General features: G+C 39.5%; 1 protein-coding gene across 1 annotated transcript; it reads left to right on the forward strand.

Annotated features, from left to right (window-relative positions):
- The first annotated feature begins 4,423 nt into the window (after positions 1–4,423).
- HOXA9 (homeobox A9) lies at positions 4,424–7,475 on the forward strand. The gene is made up of 2 exons (XM_067561651.1): positions 4,424–5,242; positions 6,078–7,475. The coding sequence occupies exons 1-2, from the start codon at positions 4,696–4,698 to the stop codon at positions 6,314–6,316; spliced, it is 786 nt and encodes a 261-aa protein (XP_067417752.1). The 5' UTR covers positions 4,424–4,695; the 3' UTR covers positions 6,317–7,475.
- Positions 7,476–13,150: the final 5,675 nt, after the last annotated feature.

The raw sequence follows: 13,150 nt of genomic DNA on the forward strand, positions 1-13,150 counted from the left end.
TGTTTCCCACCCCGCTCCCCATTTTTTAAGCAAAATCTTAGCTTGGAGTCGGTGGCCGGCGTAGGTTGTGGGGGAGAGAGGGGAAGTGGAATGTTTTAGTCACGTTTCTGGTTTTATTTTTATAGCGGGATCCTTGCGTAAAGAACACGGATATGGGGAGCGCGCATTAGAGCGCGGAGAACTGTTCTGTGGTTTAGGTAGTTTCCTGTTGTTGGGGCTCCACCTTTCTCTCTGCAGCACGAAACTGCCTTAATTACTTCAGTTGAAATCATCGCCAGGTATGATAGTGCGCGTTTGCTTGCTACCGAAGAAATCTTAAAGCTGAAGCTGTCTGTAGGCGTCAAGTCCCAATGCCATGGTTTCCTATCTGCAACGAAGGCTTCCTTCACTCCCCAAATAAACAGTGCAGCCAAGAGGGGGAAATCTTGGCGAATTCTTCCAGCTAGGCTAGTCCTCGGGTAAGCCTGCTTGCTTCTGGGATTTTAATAGATCTTGCAGACTCCTTTCAAGGTCAGGGGCGCTTTTACAGTATTCCCAGCATTGTTCTGGTTTTTTTGGGGCTGGATTTTTTTTTACAGTTTACTTGCGTGACAGTATTCGTGCACGTTGTCACCCTGAGTTCCTTGTAATATGGAGTCAATGTGAATAAACGAAGGTAGCGATTGCAACACGACCAGAGAAGGAGTCTCATTTTTGTGAAGATGTTTTATGCTGTTCCCCCCTCCCCCCTTTTTTTTTTTTGTTTGTTTGTTTGTCTGTTGCCTGCACACTGTTCTGTTCTTCCTGGTTCATCTCAGCCTTGTGTGTCACCTAAAATCTAAGTCTGCTCCTACATGTGTCCCGTGCTGAATCCGACGTTACGCAAAAGGACCTTACAGGAGGTGAACGCATAACCAGAAGCGATATAAAATAGGCTAAACCCCATTTCCCGATAGCGCACAAGGCCTCGGTTACGATCATGATTACAGTGTGTCCGGGCGCCGGCATTCCACGGAGACTGCATGAGCAACAGCGACCTCCCTGGCCCTCGGGGGGATCTAGGGCTGCCTTTTGTGTACATAGAGCAAACAGCAATAGGGGCTGCAGCCCTTGTTTAGATCATGGGCACGACATTTATCGCTACCAGAAATGACCAAGATTTCTTCTGGCTGGAAGGACTTGGGAAGTATTTGAAAATGGAATATCCTTGTTGACCTTTCGTTTTTAAACGTTGCAGGGCTCAAAGAGGCTAAAGTGCATAGAAATGGTTTGGAAGCCGGATTTCCACTGATTATGTAGATGTGTTTTAATTAGATTCTCACGTGAAGGGACGCATATACCAAGAAAGAGTCAAACCTTTAAATTGCAGACACATGACGCTGCGTGTATATGTCCGTATATACACTGTATGTATGACGGTATCTATCTATCTATCTATCTATCTAATCTATCGTTATAGTCTGTGTACATAGGTTTACCTCTACTTCATTTAATTTTTTCAATGTATCATTCTAATTTCATGAGCACTTCTTCCAAGTTCTAGATAAATTGCCATTTTAAAATTTCTGGAACCGGTTAGTTTTCAATGGAAATAAGTTCTTTAAAAGGCGATCCAGCAATTCCAATTCAATCAAGACAGAAAGTTCCTACAGACTATTTATCCACATTCCAAAGTCTATATGCACTCTCTATAGTGTACTGGTGATAAATTGCATTTACTATTTCCCTTCAGTTAAAAATAGCTATCCTTTCTGCTACACTGGATTTAAAATCTTGGCCAAATTGCAGCTTTATTGTTCTGCTTATAGAGGTATGGAGGACAGAACCAATTTTTTAATTACTACAGATAAAACTGTTTAATTTATAAATATTTGGAGATACCATATGCACAGGCGAATTCTATATTAACTTTTCCTGGTGGTGGTCTATTGAGTTTAACTATCTAAGTGATTATGTTTCTTATAGTTTAAAATTATTTGTGATGCAAACTATATTCAAGTCATAATTTCAATAGTCTAATTATCGGAACTTAAAACGTATTATGGAAAAACTCGCTGTAAAAGGAAAAAAGAGAGGAGAACATATTGCGTGTCTTAGTGAGAAAGCTGACCGCTTGAAAACAGCTTTATTTATTATTTGTCATATTTTAAACCTAGGTGTCCTTAAACCTTCTAATGTCCCGTTAATCCTGCAACCAGAGACTTTAGGAATCCATAGGGTGTTTAAGAATCAGCCGTATTCTTTTAAATTCTGTTTATCGGTATATTTGTGTGTAATCAGAAATGAAACACGCTGCAGATTCAGAAGCCACATGCTAACACAAACAGCCAGGACTTCTGTAGTTAAGATTATTTTTCTTAATGGAAAAAGGAAGTTCTGCAATCCCATTTCACCCCAGTTGACTCAATAATAAATACAAATGACGTGAAGTTCCGTCTTTGAATAATAGACAGCTACTTATTTTTCTATTGCGGTATGTCAGTACACGCACCACAAAAATAGCTGTAATGAGTACATAGAACTTTATTTGCACTGAAAAAAAATGGTTGGAAAATAACGGCTTGCCATTCGCCTGGGCTCTCTTTAAGTGGGGTTTTTTTGTTTTTTTGTTTTAGTTTTTTTGACGTTAGTGTATTAAATAATAGCTTCATATGGATCTTGTGATTTCAGATCAGGATAGAAACTGTTGTTAAAAGTTATATCTCAGTAAGCTTTCTAATGAAGTTGTTGGGGAGACTTGAAAAGAAACAAAAATAGAGTGAACTAGAGGGAGACCAAAGAGTGATGTAAAACTAATGAGAAACATATTTCTGCATGCAGAATATTCACACATGAATTTAATTATTACGCAGTCGCTCTGCCATTTGCTGGGCTCTATGTTGAATAAGATTTTTCAAACGCAGTCTACAGAGATGGTTTTTTCCCCTCCCACTGATCACTTTTCCTTGCAATAGCAGGCGATAAGTAGCACACACGTAAACAGAAGAAGAGAATTAAATCAATTTTCAGATATTCAAAAAATGCAGCCATTAGTTTAATTCATAACACTGGACTTGATCTGGGAACCGTATCACTTTTTTTGTATAGGACTGTAACCCTCCGCTTAGTTTTGGTGCTGTGTGTGCGCAGACACAAACCAAAGAACGCGCCAGCAAATAACTAGATTTGCACATACATTTGATTAATCAGAATGTGATACTACATAGTGGAGGTGCCCTTTTTACAGTACAACTGAGAGGCAGGGCTCCTTTCGGCGATGAGGAGGAAAGTGCTTTTTCCGCTGCAGCTTTGGTGCATATTTAAGAATTAATCGTCTTGATAAACACTCCTCCCCCTTTCTCCCCTCTCCCTTCTCTTTCTCGCTTGTTCTGGTTTAGATCCGTTCTAGATATATTAGCTACATTTCAGGAAGGCAGGTCTAAAAAGCTCTTCTGTGCAAACAGACATAAAAGTGGAAATAGATTCAAAGAGCTCAAATAGATTCAAACAATTTGGTCGAGAAACCAGCCACTGTATTTGTTCTGTTAAAGTCGATTTGGCTTCATTCTCTTTAATTATGCTTTTCCTGCGATAATATTGTGTGTATGTGTGTCTGAGGTGTTTTAATATAATGTCATTGACAATGATCCAGGAGTGCATATTCGTTCACATTTCCCTGTACACCTTCTATTAAAAGATAGTTTCCAAACCCGGTAAATTTCCCAGGAACGCAGTATCCCTGCTATAATTCAAATGCATCTACTAATTCTTGTGTCTCTGATTAAAAGAATTTTTAGGAGCTTCTCATTGTGGTTTCGAGTCTGGTGCATTAGGGATTTTGAACTGCAGTTTGTTGTCTTTAAATGAGGAAAAACAATTGTTCCGAAAACTCTTAAGATCCAAGACTAGTTGGTGTCTATAATAAGGCAAATTTAAATATCGATTTAAAATATTTCTATATTCCTCTCCTGGTCGGTGTGGTAAGGATACACCCTGCAGATCAGTTTCGGTAGGAGACTCTGATGAATCTGACTTTTCATAGGCAGCTCCAGTGAGCTCTGAACTCAACGGAACAGTATTATTTACAGTTAGTTCCCAAACTAAACACAATAGTATAATTTAACCTTTCCAAACACTCGTAAATTTTTACTGCTGTGAAACACAGCGATGCAAATGAATATGCTCATAGTTACTGACTTAATAACATGTCTGTGGCTCCTGAAACAATAACTCCTTCTGAAATACAATAAATATATATTTAAATACAGTATACCGCAACTGCTGTTTTGCTTTTTTATTACTCCAATTATTGTATAATTTTATGTGAAGGTCTCCGATCACAAGGTTTTTGCTGGGAACACGAACCACTGATGGGATGATTAATTATGATATAAAATAGTCCGCTTAAAAAGGGTAATAATACAAAATCTGATCTTTTAATCTCAGTTGGCCACAATTAAAACAAACTTTATCGTATAACTCAAATATCCCTTTGCATAAAAACATATGGCTTTGCTATAAAAATTATGACTGGAAAACACTGACCCATTAATAGTCTGCGGACTGATTTATACTTTATTGTTCTGCTCTCCTGCCATGTGACTCCGGCAACCAATGGGCTGACGGGCAGCCTTCAACTTATTAGGTGACTGTACTTCTTGCGAGGACCAAGTTGTTACATGAAATCTGCAGTTTCATAATTTCAGCAGGTCCTGCTCTGTGTTTGGCTGAGTGGCAATGTCGACTTCAGGGACTCTCAGCAATTACTATGTGGACTCTTTCATAATTCACGAGAGTGAAGACCTTGTGCAGTCCAGATATGCCTCTGCGCCACTGGCACAGCCAACGAGACAGACAGCCCTGAGCGAGCACCCTGAATTCACCCCGTGCAGTTTTCAGTCGAAAACTTCAGTCTTTAGCACTGCCTGGAACCCCGTTCACCCTCCGAGCGCCAGTAACGTGCCCGCTGTGTACCATCCGTATGTGCATCACCAGGCACCAATGGCAGCGCCTGACGGCAGGTACATACGTTCGTGGCTGGAGCCCGTGCCGGGCTCATTGTCTTTCCCGGGGTTACCTTCCAGCAGGCATTACGGCATTAAACCTGAACCGCTAGCGGCCAGAAGGGGTGACTGTACCACGTTTGACACACACACCCTGTCTCTGTCTGACTATGCCTGTGGGTCTCCTCCAGCTGATAGGGATAAGCAAAGCAGCGAAGGTGCCTTCTCTGAAAACAATGGAGAAAATGAGCCAAACGGAGAGAAACCCCAGATCGATCCAAGTAAGTGCAACTGCAGGGTAATGGACTTCAGGGCAGGCTGCAGGGAGCTCGCCAGCCTGGGCGAGCTGAATGACTAGCACTTGCCGTGCCTCGTGGGTAGTTAGACCTGGAAGGGACGCGTGCATGTCTGAGCTCTTAAAGTGTGAATGGCAACGGCTGAATGTCCAGGTGCACAGCTCGGCAGGACGTGTTTTCCCCGGCTACCTAGTTTTGGAAAAGCCTGAGAAAGCCCTGCACGTTGGGTCACGAGTCTCTTTGCCAGGGACCGTCCAGGGCTGTTAGTGGCAGGAGGAAAACAGCCGCCTCTTCCTCCTTTGCTTCATTTTCTTGCTGTAAAGCTTTGGGCTCACGGAACCGGTCGGCTCAGTGTGAACGCACAAAAGAATGCTGTGCGAAGAAGGTTAAGAAGCAACTGAGGCTTCAGCGAGCCAGCTGTAGAGTGACTCCCTTCTCCTTGAAACCGTACAGTGGTGGGTGACACGGGAGAAGGTCAGAATTAAAAAGTGCAACATTTGCGGTGACATTGTCAGCTCCCGAGTCCTCCCTGGGCTGGGAGGAGGAGGAGGGACGGTCTATTTTAAAATCGCATTCTAGAAACAATATCCAGGCGAGAGTAGGCGGGGGCTGCGCGTTTACCGCGGGTAATTCTCCGTGACCTCTCCATGTGTCTGTATTTTGATTCCATTGTGCGTAACCATCCTGTATGTCTGCTGAAATGAAAGGAATGTCGTAAACCCTAATATCAGGATACCTCCGCTCCTGAAGTCCGGGCTCCAAACTGCGCTGCTGCGTGGCTTCCTCCCTCCCCTGAATTTCTCCTGCTCTTTTATTTTAGATAATCCCGCTGCAAACTGGCTGCACGCAAGGTCCACCAGAAAAAAGCGATGTCCTTACACCAAGCACCAAACGCTGGAACTGGAAAAGGAGTTTTTGTTCAATATGTATCTCACTAGGGACCGTAGATACGAAGTGGCGAGACTCCTTAATTTAACTGAGAGACAAGTGAAAATCTGGTTTCAAAACAGGAGGATGAAAATGAAGAAAATCAACAAGGACCGAGCAAAGGATGAATAATGATGACACACAGGTTATTTTTTTTTTTAAATCCTCCCTTCCCCCGCTCCAACCCCTTCACACAATGCGACTCTGCCCAGGCCTCATTTTTTGCCCTGGCAAATTCTAATCGCTAATGTACCTTGTGACAGTAGCGTGGAGCTGTCGGTTTGCCAATGCTACTGAGGAGGTACCGTGATGCTTTTAATTGTATAATAGGAAAGAAAAAGGGGGCATTAGCGCGGAAGGCCGTTCGCGGGCTTGTAGAAATCTACCTGTTCTTCACTTACAAAGGAATAAAACAAAACAGAAAAGCAAAGCAAAACAAACAAACAAAAAAACCCCACTACCTTTTCGTAATGCACAACTATTTACGGACTGTATAGTTTAGATGATGTAGTTAATTTTATTTGCTCTTTGCGCGGCAGAGAGAGGTCTGCTGTAATACTTGAACACTGTGTTTTATTGTGGTAATTATGTTTGTGACTCAACTTTTATGTGCTTGGGTGCTGTATCAGATGTGATTGTGTGAGCTAGAATTCAATTTGAACTCAGGTTGTTTATGATAAAAGTTGCATAGAGTATAGCTCTGTAGTGTACTAAGTCTTTTCTGTATAACTAGACAGTTAATCTTGGATTGTAACAGATTTATATCTTGATATAGATCTAGATACCTATCTAGATCTATATAGATATAAATATCCCAACTTACAAAAAAAGAAAAGAAAAAAAAAAAGTCTCCGGGCTATCTAAGAATTACTATTTCGAAGCAGGTCATTTTAGTATGAAAAGTTCATATATATAGTACCGTCTTTGTCAGCTGTATATATAATCTATATATTAAAGAACAAGTAAATAATCAAACTAGCTTACGTATTGTTTTTGCACCAGTGAGCAGTTATCAGATTTCGGAGCTATACGTATATGTGAAAAGGGTAACTACCTATGGTTTACGTTTTAATTTTAATCAAATAATTTGAAGCTTATTGTAATGAAGTTTAATTTTATTGATAATAAATTATACACTATAAAAAGCTACATTTGGTTATTGTAGATTTGTATCGAGTTATACAAAATCTGGGAAGTTATGTTTGTGCAGAACATACACTGTGTATTTTGCAATAGTTACCTCATGGCCTACTGACCAAATTGTTGTGTTGAAATGATATTTAACTTTTTTGCCAAATAAAATATATTGATTCTTTTATATTTCGTGATGTTTTAAGATTATTAAGAAGGCACTCATCTGTATGATCCAAAATACAAACCCGCAGAAACTGCATAGTTAGAACAACTGTCGTGGTAGTAGGTATTTATCTGATCCAGGTTAAAAGCACAGATATATAAATGCAAAATCTATAATAATATGTACTGATTTTCTTTGTTTAACCTAGAGAATGCATAAAAAACACCCTGATACAACCGTGTAACCCAATTCCTCGAAATACATGGAGGAAACCCTTGGGGTGCATGCTTTGGAGTTAACGCATTTTAATAGTTTTTTTAAAAGAACCAGACCGAAATGATCAAGTCTTTTTAGAGGGGCAGCAGCGTAAATAGAGTAGACATCTTAAACTTAGCTGGCACAGTATATTATCCCATTATAAAACGGGCATAATTGGCTTCCAAATATTTGAGAATCGCTCGCTTTGCCAAATATATTAATTTTAAATTCCCTTCCATATAGAATGCAATATACAAAATATGTCATTTAAGAAGTTCTTCAATCCGTTATTTTTCTTCTCCTTTATTTGCATCTGCAAATTTTCCTCCGACATGGCTTATGACACATAAAATCAGCACATTGCGTTTTACTGTCTCTGCGGTAAAGGTGTACCGGCAAGTAATGATATTATCGCTTATGAAGTCTACCCTTCGGTCGTTATTTTAGTCCGGCTGAGAAGCTGCGGCTCTCAACGGGCTAGTTCAGCAAAGCCAAATACATTAAAGAAGGTGGAAAGTTGTTTCCTTCCCCCAAACTGAGCAACAAAACCAAATAGCAAAGAATAGTGAAGTTATCACTGCTTTAGGCGGGCGTTTTACAGCTCAGAGAAGGAATCCTACAAAACTAGGCTACACAATGCACTTCTGCTCAAGACCAATTTTTTTGCAAATAAATAGAATAAATGCCTTGTACGTGTGTATTATTTTTAAAGGCGAAAGTAGCCAGAACACGTCTAGTCACAAGTCTTGGCAGAAGATGTTGCTAGGAAAATTCAGAGCCATACAGTGCAATAAAAGAAAATGACTGCTGTAACCGTTTATGGGGTGTAAAACGCTGCAGGGTTAAAGACAAAATTTAGGGAGCTCGCAAAAAGCTGACAGAGGTGGAAAAAGTGCGGAAGGAAAATCTTTCGACTTCGCTTCTTCTTTTCCTTCTTTCTCTCTCTCTCTTTAAAAAAGAAATCTCCGGTGAAGTTTGATGGGTTATAATTAGTAAAAGGGAAATAGCTCTGGTGCACACAAACATGCACAAAAAAAGATCCTAATTGAGCCCTGTTCCAGTGTTATGGGATGTTGGGACGCCCTCTGTTGTTGCAGACAGAGGAAACTTCAAAGAATCAGCATGAAGAGTGTGCAATAAATGACGGGTCTGCAAACTGTCTGGAATTCGGCTCTTAATGAGTTTACAACTGTCCAGCCACAATTAAGATTTTCTACAAAAGCCTTTTCATTTGTTTTGTCTGGCTGCTTTAGATAAAGCGGGTGTGCGGAAATAGCTACCTTTTATTAGCCTTCCTCTTCTTAAATCTAAGCTCGAAGGTGAACGTTTATCTTTAATGTATTTGCGAGTAGAACATTTGGTATAATTGGGACTCCTTTGCCGAGCTGACTATTGAAGTATTTGCTTTCGGGGACGTAAACTGTTAGCACACTTCAATGTTCTTGTATCATTTATTATTTGCAATGTCCCAAATAGAACAGCAGATGGCAGTATTATTCCATGTAAACATTTACAAACCCGCCATGAAGCTTACTGCGAGATCACTTGAAAGCTCCTAAAATGTCGACTTTAGAGGAGAATAACTGGATTTGAAACAACTGATCTGATGTTAACCAAGGTCAACAGTTCTTACGTTGGGCTTATTATGAATGATGCACCATTGAAAAATAGTATAGTTAGTATTAGACTTGCTGCGCTGCTTACCTTCAATGCACTCACTGAAAAGGTAATGTTTCAGGCTCAGATTTTAATACCTTGTTTATTTATTTTAATTATTAAAGCATTAGAGCTCTTCGCATGAGTTAACACAAACCGATGAAGCCTTGATACCCTATTCAATTCCCCTTTCGCCTCTCCTTTTTCAAGAATATTAAACATTTCGTCACCAACCCATGAATGTACAAACAAAATATTCTGGTTTCATTCCGGGCGCAGGAGAACGTTACTATTTTGGAGAAGGGGGGATTGCAGAAGTATTAACATGATTCTGATATCATTTCACGGTGGGTGCAAGGCGGCGGTATTTTCCATAATCAAGTCCATCATGCGATTTCACAAGAAGTGGGCTTTGTGCGGGGAACGAACAAAGAATCCACAAAATTCCCAGATGGAACTCTTCTTCCTCCTTAACAGAAGACATAAGCGCGTTCTCTAAAGAAGCAGCAAGGTTGCAAACTTTAATTTGAAAATTATTTACCGTCTATTGAAATTCTTCAACAGCTGGCTTTGATACAGCTAAAACACTGCCTCGCAATTTCAGCTCTGTGGGATCCGTTTAATTATATTATACAGATGCTAACAGTCTGATGCACTGCAGGGCTGAGCTGTCTCTACAAATCCATTCTTAAATTTGCAGTGCCTCTGATTTTTATTTCCTTGATTCATTTTAATATTTATCCGCTTTGCTTTTGTTGACTGCATTGTTCCTCGCTCACTGCATTAAGAGCGCAGTTTAGTGGAATTGTGTTATCTTTTCCCCCCTAATCAGTCGTCAACTCGAGAGAAAAACTAACCAAAAGAAAAATAAGGAAAGTAACATCCCTGTAAATTATGGTCGAAAATAATAGTGTTATATCTTTCAAGCTAAAGAAAAGCAAGAAAATGAACTGCGCCCTAGGAGTCGTCTTAACTATTTTTATATATATTTGGTTAATATTTCCTTAAATTAAATGCAATTTCTTAAAATTAAATCTCAGAATCAGCAAGGAATGTGAGGATTATGTTATTTTTCCCCGCATAATTTTAACAGTTGAGTGTTTCTAGGGGTAAAATGTAATTGAAATAGAACCATCACTTTTTCAGGTTTCTAGTAAGTTTATTCACATCGAATGTCTGCATACATGCGAATTTTAAAAGCATTATTTGATGAGTTATTTTTCTTGAGGAGTAAAATTATATTGAATTTAATATGTGCTTGTGTATTTCGGAGTAAGTAATAATTTGGCACAGTATGTTCCATTAGCATATTGGATAAATTAGAGCGATAACATATTTTGAAACAACAGAATAGTGTCCAGGGTCACAGTTATATCAAAATATTGCTTAGCACACAAACACTGCTCCCAGGTTGCTTGTAACTTCTGCACCATTTTATCACTACCTTTTCCATTCTGGGAAACCTCAGAGTGTAACAAGTCCGGCTCTTTAACAGAAAATATGAAATACACTCTAAAGTATTTTTTAAATATAGGAGGATAGCTGAAAGATTGCGATTTACTTATCCACTATTTTTTCTTGAATGTAATAATTCATTAAAATGTAAAGTTGCAATTTCAGACACATACTAAAGCATTATCCAGTGCTGTATAATGCAGCAGACTGACGTTTTAGAGTCCATTCCAGAGGTAGTATTTTAAGAAGGTTGTTTTGCTCAATAGGTGCGGCGGGGAACCACTGTCCTGGGACTTCTGGTGTGTGTTGTTCCCTGCGAACATGGTGTGAAATATGAATATGGTTTACAAGAGGTGATATTAGAAAGATGAAAGGAAAATAATCAAAGGTGGCGGTATCCAATGCTTAATAGCCTGATTATCTTTTAAATATGTTTTTAGAGGATGGCATAGAAGAAAGACACACTTAAAGGTGCTTTTTAAGGCTCCGTCTATAAAATCCTGTCTTACATTATCAATACCCAAGTCTAGACATGGGTTATGTTTGCTGTTTCTTTCTTCTTGCATCTTGGTATGTTGTCACCAGAGGAGCAATTTATTGGTCTAATGCCATCTAATTCAGCCTCTTTGATCTTCTTAGTAGTCTTCTTGGTTGTTTCCCATTCGTTTAACTTTTTGGGCCTTTATTTCTTTCCAGAAAGTCTCTGTGTTTGGGATTTTGTTTCTTTGTTTTATTTACACTGAGTAATATTTCTGAAACAAAAATCAAGAGGAAGCTGTTTATTCACGTGCTGGCTTTAGATTGTGAATAATAACCTTGTTTGTACGTTTAGCTGTTGGCAAATATCTAGTAGTCACTACATTTGCATACTCTTTACCACAAATATCTACATGACTTCGCTTTAGTCAATTTCACTTGTTTCTCGCTGTACCCTATGTTCAGAGGGCTGCAACATTCGCACGTAAACAGTCTTCAAGAGCTCTTTTTTCCCTTAGGTTTTCAAAATGTGAACTCTAGGGTCTGTGCGAAATATCGCCAAGAACAATTTTAACTGGTGAGAAGTTCTTTGTACACAGGGCATTAAACTCTATAATTTAAAGGAGAATTTCCGGCGCAATTCCATTGTGCTTCTTCCAGTTTATGATGTGCAATATAGCAGGGCAGTAAAAGCTGTCTTTACCAGGACTCCCTGTCTGAGAGAAGGAAACCCATTTTACGATCCGTTTAAAGGACGGGTACGGTGCAGCATCCTCAATGGAAAGTCATTCTTATTGTTGGAAAGCGGAGTGTTTAGAAAATACGGAACGTTACCCGTGAGCTAAATGAAATGCGGCTGCCTCCGTCTTCGGATAGTAAGGTATGTACATTGAAAGGTAAAGGAGGCATCAAACAATTGGTTAACATCCGAAGTCCTACATATGTGGTTCCAGGACTTACCGGGTTTTTAAAAGGTGTTCAAACGAGAGGTGTCCGCTTTTTTGTTCCACGGGAAAGGGGGAGCGTGGAATGATTCTGCTATTAGACGTAATGAATCCGTCAGGACTACAATCGTAACATTGCGGATTTAGCAACGGAGTATTTATTACAAATACAAAGCGTAATCGATATATTAATTCACCTTTGCAATCGGAGGCAATGGACTCAGTTCCACACGCAAGGTTTGGTAGTGTATACGTGTCATTATTCTAAGAGCCAAGACTATCCAGATGCTTTCAGAATCGCTAGCCATCATTCTCTTCCTCCTTTGAGACATACTGGTTTGCAAAAGAGTTAGAACCGGATTTCTCGATCCAGCTAGCCGAAAGCGATTATCAGTATCCTAATAGATCTGGGAGGAAATTAGGGAACCTAACGTATACATATTTCACTACTGCAGAAAAATAATGCACGCACGAGTAATAGAATTATTTAAACTGTGTGTGTGTGTGTGTGTGTGAGAGAGAGAGAGAGAGAGGGTTTCAGTTTGCTGCGGAGGCTTTTTAATGTGCAAGATGTGCTTTCCCCAAAAACACCAAATATCGATCAGCTGAGCTCTGTAGCTTTTGCTAAAGAGGAAAAAACTCATAAATATTATAATGTATTCAAATGCTATGGGATCTGGACCTGGATTTAAAAAAAAAAAAAAAAAAACAGAAAGAAGAAGAAGAAGAAAGACAGAAAATAACGAGGAAACTGAAAGGCAGGGAGAAAATATGTGCATTGCCATCGCTAGCTTTTCTAAATCGATCCAGCTCTAGAGCAGAGAGATTTACATTGCATAACATAAGGCTTAAGTTTCATAATAGAAATAAATAAATCTC

The sequence above is a fragment of the Emydura macquarii genome, unplaced genomic scaffold (genome assembly GCF_026122565.2).
Source record: "Emydura macquarii macquarii isolate MOO-44397 ecotype Brisbane River unplaced genomic scaffold, CSIRO-AGI_Emac_v2 contig_2422, whole genome shotgun sequence".
In the NCBI taxonomy this organism is placed as follows: domain Eukaryota; kingdom Metazoa; phylum Chordata; order Testudines; family Chelidae; genus Emydura; species Emydura macquarii.